General features: G+C 39.4%; 1 protein-coding gene and 1 pseudogene across 41 annotated transcripts in view; one reads left to right on the top strand and one right to left on the bottom strand.

Annotated features, from left to right (window-relative positions):
* MIA2 (MIA SH3 domain ER export factor 2) overlaps positions 1-20,572 on the top strand; it is a 116,899-nt gene that overhangs the window by 49,535 nt on the left and 46,792 nt on the right. For 22 of the 41 annotated variants that reach the window (XR_016217369.1, XM_017348272.4, XM_008269521.5 and 19 more), the window contains 9 exons: positions 3,542-3,610; positions 5,166-5,192; positions 5,743-5,853; positions 7,272-7,343; positions 7,899-8,003; positions 11,110-11,232; positions 12,356-12,476; positions 16,472-16,518; positions 17,952-18,042. Coding sequence is in view for 39 of the 41 variants with exons in the window: in XM_017348272.4 (XP_017203761.1) it covers positions 3,542-3,610; positions 5,166-5,192; positions 5,743-5,853; positions 7,272-7,343; positions 7,899-8,003; positions 11,110-11,232; positions 12,356-12,476; positions 16,472-16,518; positions 17,952-18,042 (766 nt within the window). In the remaining 2 variants the exon portion in view is untranslated. The remainder of the gene's footprint in view (positions 1-3,541; positions 3,611-5,165; positions 5,193-5,742; positions 5,854-7,271; positions 7,344-7,898; positions 8,004-11,109; positions 11,233-12,355; positions 12,477-16,471; positions 16,519-17,951; positions 18,043-20,572) is intronic. The other 19 variants (XR_016217370.1, XM_051822174.3, XM_008269522.5 and 16 more) reach the window with 1 other exon arrangement.
* On the bottom strand, positions 19,062-19,560 carry LOC100340266 (small ribosomal subunit protein bS21m pseudogene; annotated as a pseudogene).

The raw sequence follows: 20,572 nt of genomic DNA, 5'->3' as shown, positions 1-20,572 counted from the left end.
TTTCCTTTTTTTATTTTTTAAAAAAGATTTATTCATTTATTTGAAAGAGGGAGAGAGAGGGAGGTCTTCCATCTGCTGGTTCAATCCCCAGATGGCTGCAACAGCCAGGGATGAGCCAGGCTGAAGCCAGCAGCCAGGAGCTTCATCCACGTCTCCCATGTGAGTGCAGGGGCTCAAGCATTTGAGCTATCCCCCACTGTTCTCCTAGGCCACTAGCAGGGAGCTAGATCGGGAGTGGAGCAGCCGGGACTCCAGACTGCTGTATCTGCTATGCCACAATGTTAGCCCTCTATTTTTTTTTAAGGCCCTCATAATCCACTGGTCTTTTAAAAAAAATGTTTTTTTTTTTTTTTTTAATTTTTATTTGAGAGACAGAGACACACAGACACAGACAGACAGATCTTCCATTCATTGCTTTACTCTCCAAATGCCCACAATAGCTGGCACTGACCAGTCTGAAGCCAGGACACCAGGACTCAGTCTGGTTCTCCCAGTGAGGTCCCTAGTACTTGAGCCATCACTTGCTGCCTGCCATGGTGCACATTAGCAGGAAGCTAGAATCGGAGCAAGGACTCCAGTGCCAGGCAATACCTTAACTGATGCTTAAATCCTAGACTTACCTTTCTAAGGATTCCCTCTTTTTTTTTTTTTTTTCTTCTAAATTATTACTGTTTCAGTAGCTCTGCAGAGGTCTTCAGGCAGATCCTGGTTTTGTGGTAATTTGTCAGTCTCTTTTTGTTATTAGTAGGAAGCCTGATCCAAAAACTAACCTCTTCTTCAATTTAATCACATAAAAAAGACTTATTCATTCATTCATTCATTCATTTGAAAAGCAGAGAGAAGGAAAGACACTGATGTTTTTAATAAAAGATTTATTTATTGGTGCTGGTGCTGTGGTGTAGAAGGTTAAGTATCTGCCTGCAGTGCTAGCATTCCATGTGGGCACTGGTTTGAGTCCAGCTGCTCCACTTCTGATCCAGCTCCCTGCTGATGGCCTGGGAAAGAAGCAGAAGGTGACCCAACTGCTTGGACCCCAGCACCCATGTGGCAAACCTGGAAGAAGCTCCTGGCTCCTGGCCTTGACTTATCCCAGCCCTGGACATTGTAGCCATTTGGGAGTGAACCAGTGGGTGGACGATGTCTCTCTTTCTGACTCTGCCTCTCCTTCTTTAAGATTTATTTATTTATTTTAAAAAATTTATTTATTTATTTGAAAGAGTTACACAGAGAGAGGTCTCTCATCCACTGATCATTCCCCAATTTTCCACAATGGGTGGAGCTGCACCGATCTGAAACCAGGAGCCGGGAGCCTCCTCTGGGTCTTCTGATGTGAGTGCAGGGGCCCAAGGACTTGGGCCGTCTTCTACTGCTTTCCCAGGCCGTAGCAGGGAGCTGGATCAGAAGTGGAGCAGCTGGAACTTGAATCGGCATCCATATGGGATGCTGGCACTGCAGGTGGCAGCTTTATCTGCTATGCCACAGTGCCAGCCCAAGCTTTATTTATTTATTTGAAAGTCAGTTACAGACAGCGACTGAGAGAGAGAGAGAAAGAGAGAGAGCGAGCTTCCATTTGCCAGTTCACTCCCTAAGTGGTCACAATGGCCAGAGCTGAGCCTATCCAAACTGGTACTTGAACTGCTGCTCATGTGGGATCCTGGCACCACAGGTGGTGATTTAACCAGTTGCTCCACAATACTAGCCCCATTTTTAAAAATTAAGTATCGGAGTAAGTGCATTTTGCCAAATCTTACAGCATTGTATATTTTATTACACTTATTTCTTCTTCTTCTTCTTCTTCTTTTTTTTTTTTTTTTAAGATTTATTTATTTATTTGAAAGGTAGAGTTAGAGAGAGAGGGAGGGAGGGAGGGAGGTTGGTTTTCCGTCTGCTGGTTCATTCCCCAAATAGCCACAATGGCCGGAGTGGGGCTGTTCTGAAGCCAGGAGCTTGGAGCTTCTTCTGGGTTTCCCACATAAGTTCAGGGGCCCAAGGGCTTGGGCCATCTTCTACTGCTATCCCAGGCCATAGCAGGGAGCTAGATTGGAAGTGGAGCAGCAAGAACTTGGAACTGGTACCTGTATGGGATGCCAGCACTGCAGGCGGAGGCTTTACCTGCTATGCCACAGCGCTGGCCCCTATACTTATTTTTTACTTGGTGATGATTTATCTCTATCTTTTAAGGATTTTATTTTTTATTTTTCCCTACTTTGTTATTTTTTGTGTGCTATTAATTATAAGTGAAAGTTTCTGATGACTAGTCATAGATTTCTGTTTAGTGAACAGGCTCAAAGAAGAGATTTTCTTATTAGGATAACAGACAGATTACATGTGAATATACTTTTTTGGACAAACCTTTGAAAAATACTTTATACATTAGGATTTTTGCCATCAGAAAATTTAGTAAAGAATGCTAATAGCAATTGTAAACCTGTGTTCTCTTAAGAAGCAGATTTTGGACAACTTTTTTAGTCTTACTGTGAAGTTCTGCCATTAATTGCCTGAGCTTGTGGTTTACGATGGTTAGCAGCACTGGGGCTTGGTTTGTAATAGTGATCAGATTTGAAGACCTTAAAGCCAAATAATCCAAGTAAATTTAACATATGTGTGGAAGTAGATTTTGTCTGCTTCACATGCATCTGTCGGTTGTACCTGAGCAAGTACAAACAGAGGAGCACCACATGTTGATAAGATTTGATGATCCTTTATTGCCAGCAGTGGAGAGCTGGCTCATGCCCTAAAGAACTCTTGACCCTGAAGCTCAAAGCAACAGAGTTTATGAAGGCAAAAACCAAAACGAGGTGTGTGTGTGTGTGGGGGGGAGAATACATGGTTGCTAGGATCAGGGAGGAATACGTGGTTATTAGGGTCAAGCTGACCTAAGGCCTAATATCAGTTACAATCTTGACAATAGACAAATTACAATCTTAACATTAATCCAGGTGTAGCCTATCTGTTTTACGTTTGAAGGCATTTCTATGCTCTGCCAAGTGGGTTGCAGTGTACTGTTATTGTATGAGTACTGTTACTGTCTGAGTTTTAATCATAGTTTCAGACCAGAGTCTCATGGTGGGGGGTGCTTTTTCAAGGTATAGTCTCTAGTGCTCTAAAATAGAGTCCCTACTGTCAAGTATTACCTCATATCCAGATAAAAGTTGGGATAAAAGTATAGTTTGGGGCTGGTGTTGTAGCGCAGCAGATTAAACTGCCACCTGTGACGCTGGCATTCCATATGGGTGTCTGTTTGAGATTTGGCTATTCTACTTTTGATCCAGCTCCCTGCTAATGTACCTGTGATAGTAGCCAAAGATGACCCAAGTGTTTGGGCCCCTGCAGCTGGTGGGAGACTGTGATGGAATTCCTAGCTCCAGGCTTTGGCCTGGTCATTGCACCCATTTGGGGAGTGAACCAACGGATGGAAAACCTCTCTGTTTCTCTCTTTATCTCTCTGTAATTGTACCTTTCAAATAAATTAAATAAATAAATAAATAGATCTTTATTAAAATGATTTATACTTTGTACTCACAGTGTTGATTTGTTTCAGTATGAAGGCGTAGAGACACATTTGAAGGATGCCAGCTTTGAAGAGTCAACAGAAGTACAAAGTTTGGAGGTAAAAAATACAAATGGCATAATCTTAAAAGCTGGGACAAGGATTGTCGCTGAATAATATAAACTCTAACAATAATATGTTATCTCAAAACTAAGTATTTCAAAGAAATGTGAAAAAATATCTCTAGATGTTAAAACTTAAAAATAATTAAACATTGGAAATAGATCATTAGGTAGCATAAAATATTGTGAAAATTTGAGCGCTTATTAAGCTGCATATTTTGAGTGATGCATATTCCAGTGAGGCATATTCCAGTGAGTTCACTGGAATTTTATTACTCGGTAGAAGCTCTTTGTACTTCCTGTGAATTTCTTGAAGGTGACCTTTCCTTTTTTTGGCTAAATTTACTCCAGAAAGAGACATGGGATTCATGTTAACAAGTTTAGGATTAGTGGCAACAATAAATTACCTAAATTGTGACAGTATTTGCCTTTACCTAATCTCCAGAATATTAGGAGTTATTTAAAATTAGATCAAAAGTTTACATTATTTAGTAATGGTATGCTGCTAAGCGTTTCACAACTGGCTCTCTAAAAAAACATTTGCCAAGTTTTGTGGTGTAAATGCTCCCACCATACCCAATCTCAAGCTACCAACATGAGGGTCCTGAGTGAGGAGTTTCCTTGTTAGTCGACTTTCCTGAGCCTGGTGTGATTCAACTCTTTGTAAGGAAGGAAAACATTACTTTTAGCTAAATTAAGACAGATCAGGGTAAGTGATGGGAGTATCTTGCTACTGTTTAAAGGTGGAAGTGTGAAAAACAGTAGTGACAAAAGACAGAAGGAGCCTACTTAATGCAAAATTAAATTAGAGAATGGTAGACATTTTACTTTGTTGTATAGTTCAGTTCCATTTAGCAGTTTTTAATCACTGATGTCTGTAGTCATCAGACTGTCTATTTGTCATGATTTAGAATTTCCTTGTGGAGTCTAAATTTATTATTCTCTTTTTTCTTCATTTGCTACCTAATATCTTCAAGAATTTGTTGAACATCTTCTGTTTCATTTGATGACACTCTTTACATTTGATCTTAGCCAAAAGGCTGAGAAGCAGTGTTGATACTTTTAAAATTACTGTCCTAGTAGTAATTGATTAGTAGTTTGATAAATAAAAAAGAATTTTAGAAGGCATTTGGAATGCTAACAGAGGAGGAAAAACTGGGTAGCAAATATACTTACTTAACCTTGTTGGTATTGTAGATAAAATGTTACCAAGGCAGTACATTTATATAACCTAGGAGTAAAATTAACTAACTGAATATTTGGGAAAATTTTCTTTAATTTTAGTAATTTAAAAAACATAGTATTTATTTTCAAGAATAGTAATCATAATTGAATACAAAATATGTGATAAAAGTTTTAAAAATTTAGTACTTGAATCTGTAGGTAAAATCAAACCAATAGAGTAATTCTTATTCAGATCTATATAAATAGCCACATTTGGGGAAATATGTAAAAAGAAGTATATTTTAAACCACTGTATTATATTTATTTTGCTTTTGTTTTTGCTTATATTACATTCTTTGAATCTTTTAATTTTTTTTGTTTTAAACAAGTTTGTTGAAGGATCACAAATATCAGAGGTATGTTTATTATAGTATTTAAATCCAGTTGGAATAATCCAATAATCACTTTAAATTAAAAAATTACACAAAATATGTCCTAATTCAATATCAAATATTATGAAGCAATCTTGATTGATTTTTTAGTTTATTCTTGATGTTATTATGTTATTAATTATATTGATTAGTCATTTTCCTATTTTTTCCTTTATAATACTGTAGAGGAGAGGTTGGCAAACTGTACTCAATGGGTTCTCAACCTATTTTCATTAAAAAAAAATTGTATTGGAGTACAGCCATGCTCATTCATTTAGTATTACCTGTTTCTCTTTACTACATCATGGGTGAGTAGTTGTGACAAAGACTGTGTTATCTGCAAACCTGAAATGTCCACTTTCTGACTCTGAAGAAGTTTGCTGGACACTGCTAGAATGCTGATATTTTAATGTTATAAAAATAAGCAAAATCTATAAGCTAAACTTACAGTACATTTGTTTGATTGTACTCATCTGGACCCTAACTAAAAATTCCTATGTCTGTGTTACAAATTTGGCTTTTTTTATTTTTTCAGACAACCCATGAAAAGCTGGACAGCTTCAAATCTAAGCTTGAGGATGAAGTATTCTTTTTAGAAAAACAGTTAGAAGAGGAGAAATCTAAACATTCCGAACAAGATAAATTGGTAAGGTTTTTGTACTTGAGGAGAGTATAACCAAAAGTATGTTAAAGAGGTTTTAAAAAGTAATGATATTGGCTAAAGTATTATATGCACTATACAAAAAGATAAAGAATACAGGAGGCTGTAAAATGAGGGGACATTTTCCAGACGCATTCTTTTCTCTTCCTAGATGTCACCATGTACAGTTTTTTTTTGTTGCAAATTTTGTCACAAAAATTTTCTATGTGCATTATCAAAGTAGCTCATATAAGTAATTTAAGTTGCATAATCACATATAGAGTGAATAGTTTCTGTTATTAAAAAGGTATGCTGTGCTCGCTTCAGCAGCACATATACTAAAAAGGTATGATAACAACATGATTTTGTCTGTTTTAAAGTCCAGTTTAAGGAACATCTTGATGTGTATGAGGTTACTTACTAAGATATGATGTTGGGGCTGGCGCCGCGGCTCAATAGGCTAATCCTCCACCTAGTGGCGGCGGCACACTGGGTTCTAGTCCTGGTTGGGGCGCCGGATTCTGTCCCGGTTGCCCCTCTTCCAGGCCAGCTCTCTGCTGTGGCCAGGGAGTACAGTGGAGGATGGCCCGAGTGCTTGGGCCCTGCACCCGCATGGGAGACCAGGAGAAGCACCTGGCTCCTGGCTTCGGATCAGTGTGATGCACTGGCCGGCCGCAGTGTGCTGGCCGCGGCGGCCATTGGAGGATGTACCAATGGCAAAGGAAGACCTTTCTCTCTGTCTCTTTCTCTCTCACTGTCCACTCTGCCTGTCAAAAAAAAAAAAAAAAAAAAAAGAGATATGATGTTGGTGGACTTATCTTGAGCCTGTGTAACTTAAATGTTATGAAATATCAAAGTTGAGAGGAGAAACTGTGGTTAAGTAGCTTTCAAATAAAATCACTTCTAACATAAGGCTAAATAGGCCGGCGCCGCGGCTCACTAGGCTAATCCTCCGCCTAGCGGCGCCGGCATACCGGGTTCTAGTCCCGGTCGGGGCGCCGGATTCTGTCCCGGTTGCCCCTCTTCCAGGCCAGCTCTCTGCTGTGGCCTGGGAGTGCAGTGGAGGATGGCCCAGGTGCTTGGGCCCTGCACCCCATGGGAGACCAGGAAAAGCACCTGGCTCCTGGCTCCTGCCATCGGATCAGCGCGGTGCGCCGGCCGCAGCGCGCCGGCCGCGGCGGCCATTGGAGGGTGAACCAACGGCAAAGGAAGACCTTTCTCTCTGTCTCTCTCTCTCACTGTCCACTCTGCCTGTCAAAAAAAAAAAAAAAAAAAAAAATAAGGCTAAATAAATGAGGTTTCTTAAGTTGAGCCCTCACTTAAGCAACAAGTCTAAAGTTAACAATATATCTAACATATATGACATCTTGGAAACTGGAGGGATTTAGTAAATACTTACTTATTGACTGATATTGTCTTTCCAGATGGCAGATATTTCAAAAAGGGTACAGTCCCTAGAAGATGAATCAAAAACCCTCAAATCACAAGTAGCTGAAGTAAGTTGAATTTGTTTAATACTTGTGGGTCTGTTGCTTTTGAAAATAATAAAATTTTGTTTTTATTATTAAGGAATAATACATAATGTTAGGATCTGAGATATAGAGGATCTTAAATTTGTATTTTTTTCATGAGGTATTTCAGAAAAGTTTATTGTAATACTAGATAGATATTTGCTGAGCTATTGCTATATATTGAGCACCATGGAAGGTGCTTTGCACTTAATATATTAAGATAAGAAAATGCTCATGGAGTTTAAATTTTAGTAGAGGAGATGCAGAATAAATAGCAAAATCTGCTGTATAGTACATAGACATCGACAACAGGTTAATCGTTTGTCTCAGGTCACATGGCAAGTTCGTGGCGGAGCCAGGTGCATACCCTGACTCTAGGCTGCCCTTGTTCCTGCTGTTCTGTGATGGCTCTGCTGGAATATCACTGCTATGTTGGCAAATTGTGCATGCTTTTGCTTTTGTCTAGTTCTGTGCTCTAGGGAGTCTGTGAAGATGAGCTACTGTATTAAATTGTTACAAACTTACTATTTTTTTACTTAGGCCAAAACAACTTTCAAAATATTTCAAATGAATGAAGAACGACTTAAGATAGCAATAAAAGATGCTTTGAATGAAAATTCCCAGCTTCAGGAAAGCCAGAAACAGGTTTGTACTCTATAGGGACTCTAACCTGTGAATATGTAATTAGAAGTGTTCTGGGCATTCTCATGACTGACCCATGTTAGGAGCAAGAGTAGATTTTTCCTGGTTAGCTTCAGAGCAGGGCAGTTCTGTTGCATAATTACAGGTGTCTGTTTTGTATAGGATACACAAGTGTATTCTTCTGGTACTCTCTTCCTCCAGGAGTGAAAGTAAGCCAGGATGTTTTGCACTTAGACAATCATTGGCAGATAGCATTTAACGCTCACTCCTTATCTGGGCTCTAAAGACAGAAGTAGTTCTAGAGGTGATCAAATGAGAATTTAACTTTTATCATTTTCCTCCCTCACAAATATGGGCAACTCCCACTCATCCACATATATTTCCTTTCATTCTGTTCGCCCAGCAAAGTTACAGTTTTTCAGTGGGAAAAATTTTCAATGATTGCATTGTTATGACGCTCTAAATATTGTATCTGGTTCACAGGATATGTTCTGATTACATGATCTGTGATACCTGGCATTTTATTTTCTCTGATGTTAATAATTGTTTTGTTTCCTGTGTACCTATCCATGATTCGTCTGTATACTGTCTTCCAGAGATGCAAATCTTTTGTAAAAGTGTATTTATTAGAGAGAGAGGGTTCTTACCTGCTAGTTCACTTCCCAAATATTTGGAATGATCAGGGTGGAGCCAGACCTAAGCTGGGTGAGGGAACTTTTTTTTTTTTTGACAAGCAGAGTGGACAGTGAGAGACGGAGAGAAAGATCTTCCTTTGCCGTTGGTTCACCTTCCAATGGCTGCTGTGGCCGGCGCACCGCGCTGATCCGATGGCAGGAGCCAGGTACTTCTCCTGGTCTCCCATGGGGTGCAGGGTCCAAGTACTTGGGCCATCCTCCACTGCACTCCCTGGCCACAGCAGAGAGCTGGCCTGGAAGAGGGGCAACCAGGACAGAATCTGGTGCCCCGACCGGGACTAGAACCTGGTGTGCTGGCGCCGCAAGGCAGAGGATTAGCCTAGTGAGCCACGGCGCCGGCTTGGATGAGGGAACTTAATCTTGGTCTGCCATGTGGGTGGCAGGGATCCAGCTGCTTGAACCATCACCTACTGACCGCCAAAGTGCACATTATTGGGAAGCAGGAATCTGGGTGGGTCTGGGACTTGAATTTGTCTACTCCAATAAGGGATGTGAATGTCGGAAGTTGTGCCTTTACCTGCTGTGCCAAATACTCATGGCAGTTCTCCTTTTTTTCAGTCCTTGAGTATATAAGGTATCTGTGTCTTCAGGTCATGGGCTTTTTTTGGGTGTTATCGAATCAACCTGCTTTTGAGCTTTCTCATCTTCTGGCTCAGATTTTAGCTCTCTGTTGTCTCCTGAGTCTATTAGCATTTCCATCACTTTCTATTTTCTGTTTTTACAGTCATCTTTGCCTCATCTCCTGTTCTCTCTTTCCTTGTGAGTTTATGTCTTTAAAAAAAAAAAAAACAATAATAATACTTTTTTGTCATCTTCGTGTCAGGAGAAAGTGATGTTAAACCCAGTGTTAAATTTGCTGTGGTATAGTCAAAGGAAGCCTTTTCTAGTTTGAAAAAAAATTTCACCTAGATCACCTTGCTTGTTACAGCTGCTTTTATGTGACTTCTTTCTGATCATCAAAGTTCCTGAAACAAAATATTCTGTATTCACTGTTTTCATGTTCTGGTGCACTCCTTTGTTAACCTTTGAAAACTTAATCAACAGATCCAAGTGTTTTTCTTTAGTCCTCATTTGCTTTTACCTGCTAGTCATCATCTGATCCTTTTGTATATGCATGGAAAAGGATTTTTTTTGCGGGGTTGGGTGTGTGGTAGGAAATGTGCTAATGAAGGCCTGGTTTTACAGAGAAGTCCAGTACTTATTATTCAATAGAATAGAGTTATGAAGACTGAATAATTTTTTTATTTGACAGAGTTATAGTCAGTGGGAGAGAGAGACAGAGAGAAAGGTCTTCCTTCCGTTGGATCACTCCCCAAATGGCTGCTATGGCTGGTGCTGTGCTGATCCGAAGCCATGAACCAGGTGCTTCTTCCTGGTTTCCTATGTGGGTGCAGGAGCCCAAACACTTGGGCCATCCTCCACTGCCCTCCCAGGCCACAGAGAGCTGGACTGGACGAGGAGCAACTGGGAATAGAACCCAGCGCCCATATGGGATGCTGGCGCCACAGGCAGAGGATTAACCAAGTGAGACATGGTGCCAGCCCCAAAGACTAAATAATTTTTTTTAAAAAGACTATTTGAAAGGCAGGGCTAGAAGGAGACAGAGAGAGCATGTATCATCTGGTTCATTCCCCAAATGGCCGCAATGACCAGGGCTGGGCCAGGAGGAAACTAGTAGCTAAGAGCTTCCTCTGGGTCTTTCACATGAGTGGCAGGGTCACAGGGGCTTGGGCCGTCTTCTGCTATTTTCCCAGGCACATTAGTGGGGAGCTGAATCGGAGGTGGAGCAGCTGGTACTTGAACCAGCACCCGTATGGGATGCCAGTGCTGCAGCTGATATCTTAAACTGCTGTGCCACTGTGCTGGCCCTGAAGACTAAATAAATTTAGGCTTTTCTTTCATACATATGGGTCATTTCTTTTGTGGATTATCTGTGTAGTTATTTTTTGGCCTACTTTTCTTATTGCCTTTTTTTCAAAGATTCTTTTGATGGGCAGAGTAGCAGATAAAGGGAAAAAGAGAGAGAGAGAGAAAGAAATGAGGGATTTTCAGACCATTCATGAAAAAATGTGTATTATGAAAAAACTGTGCATGGATTTCAAAGGATTCTTATTTTTGCAACAAGATAAACTCATCTTTTAGTTGTTTTCCACAAACTTTTTGAAGTACCTGTGTATATGTCTCAGAAAACCTTTTATTGGATGTACATTTATTATGTAAATCAGTTGAAGAATATTTAAGTTTCTATTATTTTATGCTACCTGTTTGGAAAGGTCTTTGAAACAGGAGCCATGTCTTTCTTTTTTTTAAGTAGCAGAATGTAATGCCTGTTAATGATATACCCTGCTGTGTCAATATACTCGTGTATGTATAAGTATGATAAGATGAATTGCATTTTTTTGTTTCAAATTCAGCTTTCACAAGAAGCTGAAATATGGAAAGAAAAAGTGAATGAACTTAATAAACAGAAAGTAACATTTGAAGACACTAAAGTACAGGCAGAACAAGTTCTAAATGATAAAGAAGATCACATCAAGGTAAGTGACTGCTGGTTTGTGTGATTGAGTTGGCTAGAATTTCTGAAACAAAAAAAAAAGATTTCCAAACAAATCTTTGTTATGCCAAATTAAGAATAAAATTCATAGACTGGAATCTTGAAAACATTATTAGTGGCATATAGCTGGTCCTCTGCACCCTCAGGTTCCATATCTGTGGATTCAACCAACTATGGATTAGAAATACTTGAAAAAAAGTGTTGTGTCTGAACATGTATAGATTCTTTTTCTTGTCATTATTCCCTAATCAGTATAGTATAGCAACTATTTTTTCTTGTCATTATTCTCTAAAATACAGTGTAACTATTTCCATGACATTTACAATTATTATATATTATTATAAGTATAGAGCTGATTTAAAGTATTTGGGAAGATATGTGTAAATTGTATGTAAATACTGCACCACTGTATTTAAGAGACTTGAGCTTCTGTGGACTTTGGCATGTATGGGTGGGATGGGTTGTTCTTGGAACCTGTCCCTGGCAGATACCAAGTGACAAGGGTATTGTTTGATTTCTTCCCTAATCTTAATGATCAAAAGAGCTAGGGATGCTTCCTAAATAGAACAAGAATGAGACACTAAACCTTGCACTCTGCTCAAAGCTGTAGACCCTGTTATTTGTGCCTGGAATTCTAAAAAGAGTGAGGAGATTGTAAGGGAATAGTTGTAGAATAGGATATATTTTTAGTCTCACCAGAGCAATAAATGGCACAGTCATTTAAATTTTTTTATAGTGTTAGGAAATCTTTCTTTATCCAAGGAAATTAAAAAAAAACCCACTATTGGAAAACCTCGAATGTTTTACTTTAGATTCTTTCTTTCCTTTTTTTTTTAAGATTTATGTATTTATTTGAAAGTCAGAGTTACATAGAGAAGTTACATAGAGGCAGAGAGAGAGGGAGAGAGAGAGTAGCCACTTGGGGATTGAACCAGTGGATGGATGACTACCTCTCTTTCTGTCTCTCCCTCTTTCTTTGTCTCTTTGCTTTTCAAATAAATAAGTAAATAAGTAAGTCAATAAATCTTAAGATAAAAGAAACCGTAAAGCTATTAGTGTAAGTCATTGCCCTCTCTTTTTGTTTTATTTCTTTGCTAAACATCAAGTCTCTGACTGAACGCTTGCTAAAGATGAAGGATTGGGCTGCCATTCTTGGAGAAGACATAACAGATGATGACAATGTGGAACTGGAAATGAAGAGTGAATCAGAAAATGGTGCTCATTTAGGTATTAAGTTGTGATTGATCCTCTTTTGATAAAATTGTGATAGCTCATCTGTTTCTTTTTTACTTGTATGGACCATGTTCTTGATATGCTTTGGAACATTTTTTTTTTCCCCAAAGAAACCTTTTACTTAATGAGTACAAATTTCATAAGTATGACTTTAGATAGTGATTCTTCCAGCCATACCCACCTTCCCACCCCCACTCTCTCATCCCACCTTCTCCTTCCTCTCCCATTCCCATTCTCCATTAAGATTTCATTTTCAATTAACTTTATACAAAGAGGACCAACTCTATACTAAGTAAAGATTTCAGTGGTTTGCATACACATACACACCAACACAAAACTGTTTAGGAACAAGTTTTACAGTTAATTCTCATAGTACAAACTTACTGAGGATAGAAATCCTCCATGGGAAGTAAGTACACAGTAACTCCTGTTGTTAATTTAACAATTAGCACTCTTATGTATGACATCAGTGATCACCTGAGGCTCTGGAAAGGAGCTGTCATGGCTATGGAAGCCTTTTGAATCCACAGGCTCTGTCAGTATTTAGACAAGGTCATAAGTAAAGTAGAAGTTCTCTCCTCCCTTCAGAGAAAAGTACCTCCTTATTTGATGACCTGTTCTTTCCACCGGGATCTCTCTCACAGAGATCCTTCATGTAGGACATTCTTTTTACCACAGTATCTTGGCTTTCCATGTCTGAAATGCTCTCATGGGCTTTTCAGCCAGACCAGAATGCCTTAAGGGCTGATTTTGAGGTCAGAGTACTATTTAAAGCATTTGTCATTCTATGGGTCTGCTGTGTGGATTGCTTCCCATGTTGGAACATTCTCTCTTTTTTTAATTCTATCTATTATTAGTACCAGACATTGATCTTATTTATATGATCCCTTTAACACTTAATCCTATCTATACGATCACTTTAACACTTAATATGGTCTTTTTTTTTTTTTTTTTTTTTTTTGACAGGCAGAGTTAGACAGTGAGAGAGAGAGAGACAGAGAGAAAGGTCTTCCTTTCCATTGGTTCACCCCCCAAATGGCCACTATGGCCGGCGCACTACACTGATCCGAAGCCAGGAGCCAGGTGCTTCTCCTGGTCTCCCATGCGGGTGCAGGACCCAAGCATTTGGGTCATCCTCCACTGCCTTCCCGGGCCACAGCAGAGAACTGGACTGGAAGAGGAGCAGCCGGGATAGAATCTGGCACCCCAACCGGGACTAGAACCTGGGGTGCCGGTGCTGCAGGCGGAGGATTAGCCAAGTGAGCTGCGGCGCCAGCCAATATGGTCATTTTAAAACTTAAGGTGACAGCTGGCTCCGCAGCTCAGTAGGCTAATCCTCCGCCTTGCGGCGCTGGCACACCGGGTTCTGTCCCGGTTGCCCCTCTTCCAGGCCAGCTCTCTGCTGTGGTCAGGGAGTGCAGTGGAGGATGGCCCAAGTGCTCGGGCCCTGCACCCCATGGGAGACCAGGAGAAGTACCTGGCTCCTGCCATCGGATCAGTGCGGTGCGCCGGCCACAGCGCACCGGCCATGGCAGCCATTGGAGGGTGAACCAACGGCAAAGGAAGACCTTTCTCTCTGTCTCTCTCACTGTCCCCTCTGCCTGTCAAAAAAGAAAAAAAAAACCAAAAAACTTAAGGTGGCATTTTTACCATGCAGCTTAAGGGGATATGGGGTCAGCTTTGGCACATTAGTAACACTGTCACTGTCTCACCACCCCATTATCTTCAGCTGGAATACCACCAGTAAATCACTTCAGCTCCTCAGATAGACCTCAAGCCTCGTTTTCTTCTGTTCTCTTAGATGACATGTATTACTTTGCCCAACTCATAAAATAAACTTTATTATAGGTATCCAAGTATAGGATCCTGCAGCAGGTATAGAAATCCTCCTTCAACACCCTTGGATTGTGTTGTAATCATTTCAGTGCTGTGTAAGCTAATCAAATGGCTAGGTGACCAGTTTGAAAAATGAGTGTTATGTAAATCAGTAATTCATAGATCAAGATGCTTTTTTTTTTTTGCTTTAATCAGATGTTTGTACTAATTTTTGGCCATCACAAATGATTCTTGTCATTGCTGGTTGTGGTCTGGACTTGCCAAAAGTTAGATTAACTGAAGCTACTCACTATGTTCTCAAGTCAATTCTGTTGACCTTTTAAAAAAAGACTTTTTTGGGGGCTGGCCTTGTGGCACAGAGTTTTTGGCTGCTTCCTATGATGCTGGTATCCAATGTGAGTTGTTGAGTGCTGGCTACCCCACTTCCTATACAGCTTCCTGCTAATGCACCTGGGAAGGCAGTGGAAGGTGGAAGAACTTGATTATTTTTATTATTATTTTAAGTTTTTATTTATTTATTTGAAATGCAGAGTGATAGAAAGAGAGGGACAGAGATAGAGAGATCACTCCCCAAATGCCAGTATCAGCTGGGGCTGGGTCAGGCTGAAGCCTAGAGCCAGGAACTCCATCCAGGTCTCCCAAGTGGTTAGCAGGAACACAAGTACTTGAACCATTGATGCCTACCCGGTGCATTAGCAGGAACCTGAATGGGAAGTGGAGGCAGAACTTGATTCCAGGAACTCTGATATAGGATTTGAGTATCCCAAGTGGTGACTTAACCTGTTAGGTTGTAGTGCTTGTCCCAAGATGTGTGCTTTTGAAAATTTTTTTCATGATAGTATTAATATGTTGAGAGAAAACTACTTCTCATGGTAAATATATACAGTAAATCCCCCTAATGGGAAGGGGGTATGTTTGAATTCCTCAAACCTGAAACTGTGACTTGTACCAAGCCCTCATTTATTCTATTTCTTTTCCTATACTTGGATACCTATAATAAAGTTTATTTTATGAGTTGGGCACAGTAAGAGATTAATAATAAATGATACTAAAACAGAATGATTATAATATTTTATAATGAAACTTATGTGACGTTGATCTCTCTTGCGTAGTATAACAGTCAATCTCATAAATGAGATAGTTACTAAACAATTAATGGATGAATAGCATATATACTGAATTCATTGGACAAAGAAATGATTTGCATCTTGCACAGAAAGGAGCAGTATAGCATGAAGTTTCATTTAAGCAGTAAGAGCAGCACATAATTTAAGACTCACAAATTGTTTAATTCTGGGATTTTTCCAATTAATATTTTTGGACTGTGGTTGACAACAGGCAACTGAAAGCACAGAAAATGAAACTGTGGATCTGGAGAGACTTGTAAAGTTTCATTTGTACTTTTTCACTTCTACTTTATCATGTAAGAAATAATTCTTTTTCTTTTTTTGAATATTTATTTATTTTGAAAGAGTTACAGAGAGAGGAAGAGACAGAGAAATGTCTTCCATCCATTGGTTCATTCCCCAGATGGCCACAGTGGCTAGCACTGGGCCAGGCCAAAGACAGGAGCTTCATCCATGTCTCCCCTGTGAGTGGCAGGGGCCCAAACACTTGGGCCACCCTACACTGTTTTTCCCAGGCTCGTTAGCAGGGAGCTGGATCAGAAGTGGAGCAGCCAGGACATGAACCAGTGTGCATTTGGAATGCCTGGTATTGCAGGCAGTGGCTTTACCTGCTATGCCACATTGCTGGCCACAGAAGTAGTTGTTTTTCTAATAGAACTTAAGCTTGTTTAATATTATGTTACTTTAGGTTGCAATTCCTCTCATATTTTAGATGCTATGAGAATTCAAGAATAGTTAAAAGTTTTTGTCTATATTTAGATGAATACTGAATCCTTGTTATAACTCTGTTCTTGGAGTTAGTGCTGAAGAATCTTGTTAAATGATTTGATACTCCCAATGCTTTTATTGTTTAGCTTCCTGGGAGCAGGTCAGGGCCATTCTGCCTTATTCCAAATCTTTATCATAGTAAGAAGAGGGATTATAATGCTGTAGTTGAGTGAACTAATAAAATTGTTTGGATATCTCTTGTAGTATTGTACTGTTTTCCCAAATGATTACTTTTTGTTTGTTTGTTTTTCACTATAGATAATCATCCAAAAGGAGCTTTGAAGAAATTGATTCATGCTGCTAAGGTTTGCATTATTATGTAAATATAAAGAATGTGGAAGAAGAAATAGAATGTGGGTGAAACCTTTATGTCCTTAGTAACTATTTTAAAAGTTCATTCTGTTGTTTCTATGTAAGTTTAGTTCAGAGGTGATCAAAATTTTGTTCATTATTTTTTACTTTTTCATATTAACTTTAGAAATTCATAAAATCAGTTTTAGAATTTATCAGAATAAAAGTTTTTAGAGTTGTGTTTTATTTCATATGTCCCATGGTGCATTCTTCTTCTTCTAGTCTTGGTATATTCTTTTTTTTTTTTTTTTAAGATTTATTTATTTTATTTGAAAGTCAGAGTTACACACAGAGAGAGAAGGAGAGGCAGAAAGAGAGAGAGAGAGGTCTTCCATCCACCAGCCCACTCTCCAATTGGCCACAACGGCCAGAGCTGCACCAATCTGAAGCCTGGAGCCATGAGTTTCCTCAGGGTCTCCCACATGGGTGCAGGGGCCCAAGGACTTGGGCCATCTTCCACTGCTTTCCCAGGCAACAGCAGAGAGCTGGTTTGTAAGTGGAGCAGCCGAGACTTGAACTGGCGCCCACATGGGATGCCAGCACTACAGGCGGCGGTTTTATCCGCTACGCCACAGCACGGTCCCATCTTGGTATATTCTTGTTCTTAAAGTTCCATATTCTATTTGAGAAGTGAATACTAGGTTCATTTTCTTCCAATATATTCCCTCTGTTTTCTACCCTGTTATTGGGAACCTGAGCCTTGCTGATCCATGTAAAGTATTGATAATGTAGTTTGAAGGCTGCTTTCAAAACTTGGGCTGAAAGTGAATACAATGAAAATAGCTATTGATGAAGCTTCCAACTAAAAACATTTCTCTGCTTCTTTTTTTTCTGGTTTTTTTGTTTTTGTTTTTTTTTTTTTTTTTCCCCCTTAAAGTTTTATTTATTTTAAAGGTTGGGGAGGTGGGAAGAGAAAGAAACAAATCTCACTTTGAATGATTCACTCTTTAAATGCTTGTAACAGCCGGCTGAGCCAGGCTGAAGTTAGGAGCGAGGAACCCAGTCCAGGTCTCCCAGATGGGCCACAAGGACTCAAGTACTTGATCCATTGCTGCCTCCCAGGGTATACATTAGCAGGAAGCTGGATCAGAAGAAGAGCCAGGACTTGCACCTAGGCTTACGAACATGGGATGTGGTCATTCCAAGTAGTGTGTTAACTGCTGTACCAAGCCCTTGATTCTTATTCCTGTTTTAAGACTTAATTGTTGATGACTTTGGTAGCTCTTAAAGATGGAAACTGCGTTGTTGCATTGTTAGCTTCTGCATTCTAGGTGACAGTTTCATCGAAGTGATAAAATAGCTTCAAAAGGGTTGTGTGTGTGTATGTGTGTGTGTGTTTGTATAACTGATTAATGTTATACTGTTTTTATTTTTCTATTCTTTAAAGTTAAATGCTTCTTTAAAAACCCTAGAAGGAGAACGAAACCAAATTTACACTCAACTATCTGAAGTAGATAAAACAAAGGAAGACCTTACAGGTAGGCAATTTATTTAAATTATTACATCTCCTTATGGAGAATGGTGCCATTAATTGAACTAATTTTGGGAAGATTGTTTAATTTTTTAAAATTTTTGTTTTTGTTGGCTATTTGTGAAAAATTAGTCCTGATTTTTTTCTGTTGTTGATGAAGTTATAGCAGTTTCCTCCAAATTTAAGTTTAATTAAGACAGTGGAATTATATTTGAAAACATGTAAAACCAAATTTATCTTTGAGTTTTAGTGTTATATGAAGTATAGTGTTAGATTTTAAGAGTGATAAATTGAAGTTTTAAAATATCTTTATCAGTTGCAAGTTGATCTTTAGCAATGTGGTTTTGCCATATGATTTGCCTCTTTAATATCCTTGCATAGTATGTTAGCACATAAAAGAAAACATTTCTATTTATTTTGCTGCTAGTGTTTGTATTTAAGAAGTAATCGAATCAGTTGTAATTGAAGTTTATGTTGGTAAAATAACATCTCATTTAAAAATAATTTAAAAATGTACAATATACATTTATATCAATAAAGACTAGAAATTATATTCAAATATTAGTCATTTTTTTAATTTAAGATTTTATTTATTTGTTTGAGAGGAAGAGTTACAGACAGAGAGAAAGGTCTTCCATCTGTTGGTTCACTCCCCAAATGACCACAACAGCCAGAGCTCAGCCAATCTGAAAGCAGGAACCAGGAGTTTCTTCCAGGTCTCCCATGTGGGTGTGTGGGCTTAGGCACTTGGACCATCTTCTGCTTTCTCAGGCCATAAGCAAGGAGCTGGATCAGAAGAAGAGTAGCTGGGACATGTACTGGTCCCCGTATGGGATGCTGGTGCTGTAGACTGAGGCTTAGCCTTACTATTCTACAGCACTGGACCCAATACTGGTCATTTTTGAGTGTGGGATTATGGGAAGATTTTATTGTATTTTATTTTCTTATATCTGTATTTTCAAAAACTTCTAAAATAAATGAACCATATTTACAATAAAACGTTTTACACTACATACCAAACATTAATTTCTTTTTTTTTTTTCTTGTGTGGGGGTGATTGAGTTTATTGTAGATAAAGGTAAGAGAAAATGGGGTTTGAGAAAGGTGAGATGTGGAGGCACAAATTGCATGAAGGGTTCATCCTGGGCCTTCTGGCCACAAGCCTCAGCAGCCCTGCCATGGATCTGCTCGATTCTTTCGCATCAAGAAGTTGATCTTTCGAGTCATTTCCATGTTATAGATGCGCCTGCAGGTTTCATAACTTTCCCGCTGTCGCCGGCGGCAAGGCTTCTCATAGTATCACCGTCGCTTAATGTCCTCAATGAGCCCGTCCATAGTGAGGATCCTGTTTAGGGTCCTGTATGCACCTTCCACATTTCCATCCTGCACCATCACAGTCCTGGCGATGAACTTCAGATGTTTTGCCATGACCTTAAATTTAACTCCTCGCTTTGCTGGACCCAGCGCCCTCGGACCCCGCCGATCCGCAGCCGGCCCCAACATTAATTTCTTTATTAAATGATTATTCTTAGCAGTTTCTTAAAGCCTAGCTTAACAATGTTTATTCTGAAGTGGATTGAAAACTTCTTGTGAAAAGACAGATATGTGCAATTTATTGTACATTTAATAATTTAATATTAACATATTTATTTAAACAGCCCTTGGTATGTACATTTAATTAATGAATGTTTTAGAATAATTATATACCATTAATGTAATTAATGTAATTACTGATTTTATAGCTACCTTCTGTAGATAAAGTGAGTTTTTCCTTTCATTAAGATTTGTAGTAGTAGGCCGGCGCTGCGGCTCAATAGGCTAATCCTCCGCCTTGTGGCGCCGGCACACCATATTTTAGTCCCCGTTGGGGCGCCGGATTCTGTCCCGGTTGCCCCTCTTCTAGTTCAGCTCTCTGCTGTGGCCCGGGAGTGTAGAGGAGGATGGCCCAAGCCCTTGGGCCCTGCACCCGCATAGGAGACCAGGAGAAGCACCTGGCTCCTGGCTTCGGATCAGTGTGCCGCGCCAGCCGCAGCGCGCTGTCTGCAGCAGCCATTAGAGGGTGAACCAGCGGTAAAGGAAGACCTTTCTCTCTGTCTCTCTCTCTCTCTGTCCACTCTGCCTGTCAAAAAAAAAAGGTTTGTAGTAGTGATTCATAAACATTTTGGAAAGTATACCTTTCATTCAGTCTACCATCAACTAAGTGATGCACTAATTTTATAAATCATTATAAAGCATTCATACTTATTTAGAATTATTAATTGTCATTCTTATAGGTGATTATTTTAGGTGGTTAGCAGTTTAAGCTAGGTTAAAGTCAATATTTTTTTCTCCAGTCTTAGTTCGGTTTAAGCTTGGAGGACATTTGAGTGTTTGTAACCAAAAGATACAGATTTCTGGCTTGATCTATAACTATAAAAATTTTGGCCTCAAAGGGAGTGTTGGGTAGAACTTAAGTATTATTGAGAAGTCAAATTTTTACAGGGTAAAAAGACTTTATTGATTCATATGGAAATAGTTTAAAGGAATGTTGAACTAAA

This window comes from Oryctolagus cuniculus, chromosome 12, assembly GCF_051225735.1.
Source record: "Oryctolagus cuniculus isolate XC-2025 breed Fujian yellow rabbit chromosome 12, ASM5122573v1, whole genome shotgun sequence".
NCBI lineage: Eukaryota > Metazoa > Chordata > Mammalia > Lagomorpha > Leporidae > Oryctolagus > Oryctolagus cuniculus.
Note: the sequence above shows the minus strand (reverse complement) of the source record. Positions and strands in the feature narration are given on the sequence as shown.